Genomic DNA, 9573 nt, shown 5'->3' with positions numbered 1-9573 from the left:
TGATGTTGAAGCTGAAACTCCAATACTTTAGCCACCTGATGCGAAGAGCTGACTCATTTGAAAAGACCCTGATGCTGAGAAAGATTGAAGGTGGGAGGAGAAGGGGATGACAAAGGATGAGATGGCTGGATGGCATCACCAACTCAATGGACATGGGTTTGGGTAAACTCCAGGAGTTGGTGATGGACAGGAGGCCTGGCGTGCTGCAGTCCATGGGTCGCAAAGAGTCAGACATGACTGAGCGACTGAACTGAACTGATGCACGCGAATGGAACTGACTCCTCCCGAAATCACTTTTCTTTGTCCTTTTGGGGGTTATTTCCCAGAAGACAAGTCAGCTTTGTTATGGTTTGAATTTGGCCTACTGGGGGTCATGTGACTGGATGGCCAGGTGGCATGCTGCGTCCCCAAGGATGGTGTCCCCTTCTGTTGCACAATTTGCAAGACATTTTGTGGTGATGTAGGCTCCCCATGCCATGGGGAAATCTCAACAGAACTAAAAACTAGTATGTCCTGCGATCATGTGGTCCTGTCTTTACTGACATGGAAGACTTGGGAGCGGGCAGGGGAGAAGCCATCCTTCTGTCTGTAGAAAGAAGCATCTGGAAGGTGCTCAACTGACTAATAGTGGTGACATTCTGGTGGTGGCATTTGGGATGAGTTACCTTCTTTATGCTTTTCTGATTTGGGTGGTAAAGATAGGATGTATTGTGCATGAGAAATTTTTTTATACATATATATATTTTTGGGGGATGCTGGAGACAAACATCTCTATTAAAGTCACCAGCAAAATTTTGGCAAATATTTAATAATAGCATCGTGCTAGAATGGGTTTTTTTCCTAGACACTGTGGACACCTTATCACATATCTAGCACAGTGCAGTCCAATGCAAAGATAACATCCAAAACATATGATGTATCAGAGCTTCCCGGACCTGCCAATTCCTGGCTGGAGGAACCAGGGCCTCTTGGAGTTTCTCGTAAATAAAAAAAGTCAGAAGAGCTGCTCCTTGTTTTTTATCTCTTGCCAAGACTACAGCCCCTGGGCCAGTTTCCTCAGGCAAGAGGCTGCCTGACCCTAAGAGAATCCCTTTGGTAAGCGAGTCCAATTAATCATGACAAATAACCCCTCCCCCTCCGCCCCTGCCCCACCCCCAAAACCCAAGGAAAACCTCCAAAGAAGCGATGTAGACATATTTCCATTTCTTTATTAGAAAGAGGCCTCTACTCTATAGCCACCTCTCTCCATTACTTTACACATTTTTCTTTTTTTTTCCCCCCTTAGAATACTGTACAGCTGACACAAAAAATCCCAAGGCAAGAAAATACAAACTGGCATATTTAATCAAAACAAGCTCATATGAAATAACAAGCAAAGTGAAATGTCTGTCAATGGTTTTAATTACAGTACAAACAATATAAATAAAGCATCATTGAGTCATTGTGAAACATAAACTTGCTGAATGAGGTAATATAAAAACAACCGAAAGAAAAAAACAACAACAAAAGAACCCATCTCTGGATAAACCCCAGGCTACTCTTCCATCTTCTATACACGGCTATTTACAGAAAGAGAGAAATGCGCTAGAATGCGCCGCGTCTAGGCCTTCCCGTTACCTCCCCAAAATGCCTCTTGGTCATCACCTCTGACCTGCTCAGGCTTCCTTCTCGGTAACACACCCAGCCGCAAGATGGGAACCCTGTTCCAAGTCAGAGGCAGAAGAGCCAGGGGGGGTCTGTCTGGGGCCGGAAGCCGCTCCCTGGGACCCACGTGGTGGTGCCAGCGGCTGGCATGGCCCAACACCAGCCCTCCCGGGGCCGCCAGCCCGCATGCCTTTGATCAAGGGCGCACGGCATCGCCAGAATTCGGGCGCTAAGCCAGGGCGAGGGTAGGAGCCTCAAGAATTTGCTGTATTTTAGATGCAAAAACCCAGTTGTAGGAGAGAAACTGTGCTGCTTTTCAACGTTTGGAGGAGGTGTTATTTCTAAGACCAAGATGCGTGAACGGCCATAAAGCACTTTCTAAGGGTACCCTCTGCCTAGCCACTCGAGTCCATCAGCGCGCCTGTAATAGTCCTGGAGAGGAAGGGGCGGGGACCCTGGGGCGGGCCTGGGAGGGGCGTGACGTGCTCACGTGGCCAGTGACAGCGGCCTCCCCAGCTTCGGGCTCCGGCGTCTGTCCTCCCAGAGAGACGTGCCTTTTCCCCAGGTGCACCCCCAAGTACAATGGGCTGCCCACCAAGGTCTCTGTATGAAGCTGGGCCCTCAGGGTTTCTAACACAGGCGTCCATGAGGGATGGGGAGACCCAGGACGTCCTTCGTCCAGCCCCCGACACCCCTTTTAACTTCCACGAGCCAGTGCTGAGTGTGAGCCTCCAGGGGTTGGGCACTCTCTCCGTTTTACAAGAGTATTTGAACCTGCTCAGACATTAGCTTCCAGGCCGGCGTGGGTGCCGCCTGGCAGAAGGGAGATGGGGGAGTGGTCCGATTTGGGGGCAACTGTGCCCAACAGAGAGTGCGTGTACCAATGGGGTTTGCCGCACTCCAAAGGTCCCCCAGCCCTCCCGCATCTCATTTGGTTCCTTTCTTTCATCTGCATCTCAAGACGAAGGTCACGGAATGCTCACTGACCCTGAAATCTGGATCACTCATAAGTGCTAAGGGAGGACCGGCAAGGCTCTCCCCTACTTCTTGACCAAGACCCTCAGGGGGTCCTTCTGGACAGACGCCAGTCAGACCCAATAGAAGACAAGCCTCACGCCCGCCTCTCACTCACACGGGCACCCTGCCTCACCTTGCGCACGGGCAGCACCTGCGTGGGGCTGGGTGTCCCGGGGCTGGGGACAGCTTTCAGGACCACCATGCGTCTTAGCTGGGCACGCCTGCCCCAACCCTACCCTCTCTTTGGCACCGAAGGCCTTTTTTTTTTTTGGATGGGATGAAGGCCTCAGATAAGGACATTTTAACCAAAGAGGCGAAAACCCCGAAACCAAATGCTGTCAACAAAAAAACCAACACACTCTTAAGTGAAACGTGGTGAGGAGAGGTTTTCAAGTTCACGGTCACGGCCGCCTTGCTTTGGGGAGGGTGCCTATTACACAGGTGAAACAGAAATATGTCTAAAACATGGGCTGCAAAAAAAGAAAAAAAAAAAATCACAGATTAAAAACAGACTCTTGTTTTACAGAATCCCCTGCTGATGAAACGTCCTCTAATTTCAACTAGGACCAAGACCACAACAGCCAAACTGGAAAAGAGGGTTTGCTCTATGTTTAAAATCAGCAGACGCCCAAAATGAGACAGGGAATTTATTCATATTTAAAAAAAAATCTATTTCAGGACAGCGTTTGTTTTCTAACAGGAAGAAAATCTGAGGTTTGGAGATAATAATGTCTTAGGTGGCTGAGACAGACGGGGCTGCAAACCCTGAGTGGCAAAGTTTGTCTCTTGGACGTCACAGCATCTTGGGGTCCTGGAACGACTTCCTGGCAGTGACGGGATTCAAAGTGCATCTACCCTAAGTGACCAATCCCCTCCCCTCCCCGCTTCTCTCATCTGCATAACCGGAAGGAATCTGAGGTCTTGACTGATGGGCGACCTGATTTAGAAACCAGAACCACAAAGAGCAAAGAAGCTGTGTCGCGCTGGGCAGGGCAGGGGGCAGACCACGCCCTTCTCAGCCAGCCGGGTGCGTATCGGGGACCCCGCCCACACCTGAAGGCCCACCAACCACCAGGCTTCCTGAGGGCACTCACTGCGGGGCGGGGGCTGGTCCAAAGAAGCACGGCTGACTAACGGCTGAGAGAGGAAAAGGCGAGTCTCATGCCAAAGGCCCTTATGTAGCTTTTTTGGTGAAGGATGAGGGTGAAAATGACTCCGAGACACGACTTCACAATGTGAGACCCACGTGTGAGGAGGCAGTTAGAAATAAATTATATTTCCTGGGGAAGAAAGATGTGTCTCTCCAGCACGTTTCTTTCTGTCTGAATTCCTTCCTGACGGCTTTCTCAATTCGTGCGCTTGAAGGACATAAATACAATCCAGGGGAGTTCTGGGAAAGTCGCGATGACCTTGGGGGGCGCTGGAGGGGTGCAAACAGCAGGTTGTGGGGGAGGGCCGCCTCGCCTTCCCACCGTCTGTGCTTTCTGAGCAGCTTCTGAGACCCGGCCCGGCTTGCTCACAGACGCCCTCCAGTGCGACTCGGCTTCCGCGCCAACCCAGGCGGGAAGGCGGCGCGCCCCCTCTTGCTTCCAGAACATTCTACATGCAAGGAGAAAGGACCGGCGGGGTTGGAGCCACAGGAGCCCACGTCACCCCCAGGAGCACAGCTCGGGCTGGGGGGTTTGGTCGGGCAGGAAGCGGGGCCCACTCTGAAGGGGAAGGAGGTGACCACCACGGACAGGCGTGGGACAAGGCGAGTGGCACCCCTGAGAAGGAAGCGAGCTCCCGCAGGGTGGGTGCTCACCGACCAGGCCCACAGGCTCAGGGAGGGACAGAGGAGAGAGAGAAAGGGAGAAGAAGGCTTTGGAGGGGGGTGGATAGAAGGAGGGAGGCAGACAGTGGAGCCATATCTTGCCAGCCCAGGGTGCCCTGTAAGAAGCTCTAAAGGGAAGTGGGGCAAAGACTTGGATGCTGGGCAAGATCGAAGGCGGGAGGAGAAGGGGACGACAGAGGACCAGAAGGTTGGATGGCATCGCCGACTTGATGGACATGAGTTTAAAGCAAGTTTTCCAGGAGTTGGGGACGGACAGGGGGGCCTGGCGTGCTGCACTCCATGGGGTCACAGAGTAGGACATGACTGAGTGAGTGGACTGAACTGAGGGCAAAGACTCTGAACAGGGTCTGAACATGAGAGCGTCCAGCCGCCTCTGGGTGCCAGAGGAGGCGTCTGCAGGGGGGAGGCCTGTGGCATCAACAATGTGGCAGAGAGTGGGGCAAGAGAGAGGGGTGGTCGTGGCCTGAAGCAGCGGGAGTGAATGGCATGAGGGAGACCCCCAGCTGTCCTTCCCTAGAAATGCGAACTCAGAGGAAGTGGAGGGTGCACTTCAGTGGGTGGGTTGAGGGTGCGGGGCAGGGTGGGCTCACTCCTGGGGGGGTGGCCCTCAGAGCCCAGCTCCCTCCTCTGATGCATGAATGGAAAGGGGCACTGATGGGCTCTGCAGGGACAGGGGCGCTGGACGAGAGGGTCTGGCAAACGGGCTCTGCGGCCAACTCCAGGGGACACTGGCTCGTGGCCGTGTGGCCAGCTCGGGGGGTGGGGGGGTGGGGTTCCTGTCCCGTCTGCGTCCTGTTCTTAATAAACACCCACGTGTTCTAAGCAGCCAGCCCCTGGCTGGGCGTCGGGCTGGCACTCATCACATGGGACCCACACCCTGCAAGGCCACTGGGTTTCACTGCTGCTGAAGGACCCGGGGAAGCTGGAAGCTGCTCAGGGAAGGGCGGCGAGGCCAGGTGAACCCAGGTCTGCTCAGCCCTGGGGCTGACTTTCTCATTGGACTGCTCCCTAATGAAGCAGTGACAGCTCCTTTGCAAGCACGGGGCATGACGCTGGACGTGCGGGGGTGGCACACAAGTGGGAGGCCCCCAGGTGATGATGGAGGCCGAGGCCGGCTGCCAGCAGACCGCTTCAGGCTGCACAGAACCCCAGCGGAGGAGCCAGCTAGGGTCACAGCCACGGCCCAGGGCCCCGCAGGAAAGGGGCTGATGGAAGGATCGCAAGCCCGAGGAACGTAGGAAGAGCTACTCTCTCCTGCACCCGAGGCCCCACGGTCAGCAAGCACCCACTGCCCTCACCTGCTTTCTGGGTGATTCCACACTGCGGGGAGGCTTCCTGGGGGAACAGGGGGCTGCACCTGCTTCTGGGATCAAAGACTCATGACCGTGACGCTCACCATTCATCTCCTGGGGAAGACAGGGGACGAGAGGGGGGACCTCGGACCCTGTCCTGGGGAACCATCCATCTGTCTACCCTAGTATTCAAGGTGCACCCACGCACCGGCAGAAATCAAGGCTCCTTTCTCTGCAGGCTTCCCTGGCCACCAGAGAAATCCAGAGAAGTCTGTGACACCCCCAGGGGCCCTTGTGAGTGGCCACCTGACCACATGCCTTCCCCGGCCAGTGGGTTCCTGGTCAAGAAAAAATTTTAAATTCTGAATAGAAAAGGTTACATGGATTCTACAGCGGTAACTCCCTGGGTCATTGTCATGTCCCTGAACTTACATGAAAATAAGCCATGAAAATGCGACTCCCTTCCCAAACTGGTTATGTCTACCACAGGCCCTGCGTCCTTGCTTCTCTGGCCTTGGTGTCAGTAAGGCTTTACGATGGGAATGAGAACACTGTCAGCAGAGAAAGGGTTTCTAGTTTGACACTGAAACACAGATGAGCCATCTTTCTTTTAAAATAAAACCCTTGAAACCCACTACCACCTTCTCTCTGTTGCCAAAACTTGGGCTCAAAATTTAGCAGGCTGCCTCCTGGAGCACATCACCATAGCTAAAAATAGCAGGAAAGAGGTCGCCTTTTCTAGGGAGGAATCAACGAAGCCCCAGCGCTGGAGGGAGGGAAGGGAAGAAACCAGCGTAGCATACCGGTCGTGAAAGGCTAAGTGAAAAAAGAAGTCATCTGGGAAAATATTATATTATAAACACATCTAATAATCTGTACACACTCATATACATCCCAAAGAGAAGCCTTACAAGGAATTTCATTTCTTTTCAAAAGAAGGCTTCACTATGATAAAGCATTCCTATGATGGGAAGTAACTACAATGAAATAATTTAATAATTTTGTTTATACTCTATCTGCGTTCACTACATAATAACGTCTATGCTAAGGTGGGGGGGGCAATGGGTGTGGCTGGATTAGAACAGTAATGCGTTCTTCAAAAATAGGAAGGACTTTCTTTTTTCCCCCTCTATTCACATTTAAAATAACCACACAGTGATGAAACACAGAATTAAAAACCGGGCGGAGGGATTATGGCCCTGTCCTCAAGGTTCCCAGGCCGGAGGCTTGTGCACCTGTTTATCCTGGGAAACGGCCGGATTCCACCGAGCTGCGTGCAGGTGAGAGATGCCCGTGAAACACTGACCCATGGAGAAACTGTGTAAAGCTTTATTTTTTTTCCCCCCACCTACTTTTAATTTTTTTTTTTTGTTTTTTAAAAAGTCAAAGAAGAGGAAAAACTCTTACAAAATAGAAGGTTTCATATATGAGAGCAAGGGACTTCCCCGGGGGCAGCCGGGGGAGTGTGGTCCTCCGTTTTGGTGCTGCCAATCCTGTGCTATCCTTCAAGGGGACACCCCGAATCCCCATCCTACCACCAAGGGGCTCAAGGCACAGTTGGCCCCTTTCTGTAACCTACGGTGTTGCCACCTGGTTATGTCTGGCCACCATGCTGGAGGTGGCCAAAGTCTGAAGCAGCCAGAAACCACGACAACGGCAAATCGGGTGACGTACTGAAATGATGGGCCTGGCCACCAGGTTTAAAAAAAGACAAAAAAAGTCTCAGGGAGTCTCATGAGTCAGTCTGTGCCCCCACATTGGCAGCGGTGGTCAGGGTGGACCTTTGCAAAGCGCTAGGGTCTGGGGTTTGGAGTCCCCCGTGTCTGAACACAGCGCTTCCTCGCAGTTAGCAAAAGCAGCGTCGGAGAGCAATCATGCTTTCAGTAATGAGCAATCACGGGCCTCTTCCCCCCAGTATGCTTGCTTTTTTTTTTCTTTCTCCCCTTTCTTGATTTTAATAAGCAAATGGTACCACCATCTTATTCTGATGTGCTCCTTTTTGAAAGCTGTATATCACATTAATGGAAGTGTTTACTGCTGGGAATATTTCCCATGTACAATGATCTGTAACCCTCTTGTCTCAACTAGTTGCATATTATTAGTTCACATCCAGTTCAATTTATAAATTAACAGAGGTGCCATTTGTCTGTACAAAAATCAATGCATATTTATGAACTTCTTTTATTCAAATAGATTTTCAACACATCTCGTCTAAAGACAGAATACAGAGGCCTGCGTGACTTGGGCCGCGTGGGCCCCGGAGTGACTGAGACCCCAAGACACCCACCTTGGCAGGAGGACACAAAATATCTCTCTGGTTTGGGCAAAAAAAAAAAAAAATAGCCTTTTACACATTTACTGAGTTTACTAAAATGTGCTTGAAATGTCGTGGTTAGCGGAATTCGTGGTTTCCTTTTGAAATTCCAAGTCACTCTTATTTATTTTTTTCCATTTTGTTTTGCACCAAGGAGACTGCAGTCAAATAATACTCAGCAACTGATTTCCTCTCTTTGGACTGAAAAATTAAACAGATACTAAATTATGACAGTGAATTTAGAAAGGAGGGCTCCAAGGGCTTGGGAGAACATGTCTGGGATAATACGCGGCTTCTCAGAGTATTGCGATCACATCGTGGCAATCACCCGAGCGTGCTGTGTAACTACCTCCGCCGCTAATACGCTTTCTTCCCGGTGATGAGTAATCATGTTCTATTAAGCAGCGGTAATGCTGGAAGAACTCAACTACACGAGCGTAATGAAGCCAGTATCCTCCCTGGACAGATTAGCTACAACTGATTTGACACATACCATCATAGGGGCTTCAAACCTGACAAACTCTGCTTGCTTCTGATTTATGCCGTCAAGCTCCTCGGAGAAGAGATGAAATCCAAGTGTTCCGTTTGGTAGAGGTGAAATGTACTGATGTGCTTAACTGCCAGTTAAGGAGAGTCACCCCCTTCCTGCTGGCTGCGTCGCCCTCCCCCACCCCACCCCCCGCGCGCCCCCCCCACCGCCCCTTGTGCCCTGCTCGTCTTCTCCGCCGCCGGATGGACCAGGGGTCCCGGCGCCGGTGTGCTACCATCAAGAACCCAGGCCCTCCGGCCGCTCCTGTGTTGTCGATGAGGGGGAGTCTATGCAAAAGAATCAACGCTGCAGCCTCTTCGCGCCCCTCGAGGGCCGTCTGGGTTTTGTGATTTCGCTGGGGGTGAGGTGGGGGGAGAGGGGTGGGGGTGCGTGGCCGGGGACCACCAGAAGTGAGGGGGACCCGACGGGACTCACGTGGGTGACTCCCCAGGGCGCGCGCGGGAGGCTGCGGGCACACCGCGGTCCTCAGATGACGGTGGGCACCCTCCCGCCGCTGTTGTTGCGGTTAGTGTTCTTCCGGGACAGGTTGGGGGTGGCCATGAGCGCGAAGCGCTCGTCGGGGCAGCCGTATTGCAGAAGGACCTCGGTGCACTCCTGGCTGGAGGCCTGCCGCGCGTAGGCCAGCGCCGTGTTCCCGTGTGCGTCGCGGGCCATCACGTCCACGCCGTACTGCGGAGGCAACAGAGCCGCGTTAGAGTCGCGGGAGGGCGGGGACCGGGCGGTGGGTAGGTGGGTGGGGTCCACCCCGCGTGCGCCTGCGCGCAGGTGGGCGGATACAGCACCGGAGGTGCGGACATGCGCTCCAGGACGGCTGGGGAGACCAGTGCCCAGTGTCGCTGGCACAGCCTGGCAGCCCGCGCTCCCCGCTCAGGTGTGTGCTTTTAAGGAAACAAGGTGGTTTCTGCGTCCGAAACGGACCAAG

At 52.9% G+C, this 9573-nt stretch overlaps 1 protein-coding gene across 4 annotated transcripts in view; it reads right to left on the bottom strand.

The window, feature by feature from the left end:
- Positions 1–1188: 1188 nt before the first annotated feature.
- AGAP1 (ArfGAP with GTPase domain, ankyrin repeat and PH domain 1) overlaps positions 1189–9573 on the bottom strand; it is a 574797-nt gene continuing 566412 nt past the window's right edge. For all 4 annotated transcript variants that reach the window (XM_043462059.1, XM_043462060.1, XM_043462056.1 and 1 more), the window contains one exon: positions 1189–9320. In XM_043462059.1, coding sequence (XP_043317994.1) covers positions 9117–9320 — 204 coding nt within the window. In that variant the 3' untranslated portion in view covers positions 1189–9116. The remainder of the gene's footprint in view (positions 9321–9573) is intronic.

This window comes from Cervus canadensis, chromosome 2 (assembly GCF_019320065.1).
Source record: "Cervus canadensis isolate Bull #8, Minnesota chromosome 2, ASM1932006v1, whole genome shotgun sequence".
In the NCBI taxonomy this organism is placed as follows: domain Eukaryota; kingdom Metazoa; phylum Chordata; class Mammalia; order Artiodactyla; family Cervidae; genus Cervus; species Cervus canadensis.
This window is presented reverse-complemented; position numbering and strand designations above follow the sequence as displayed.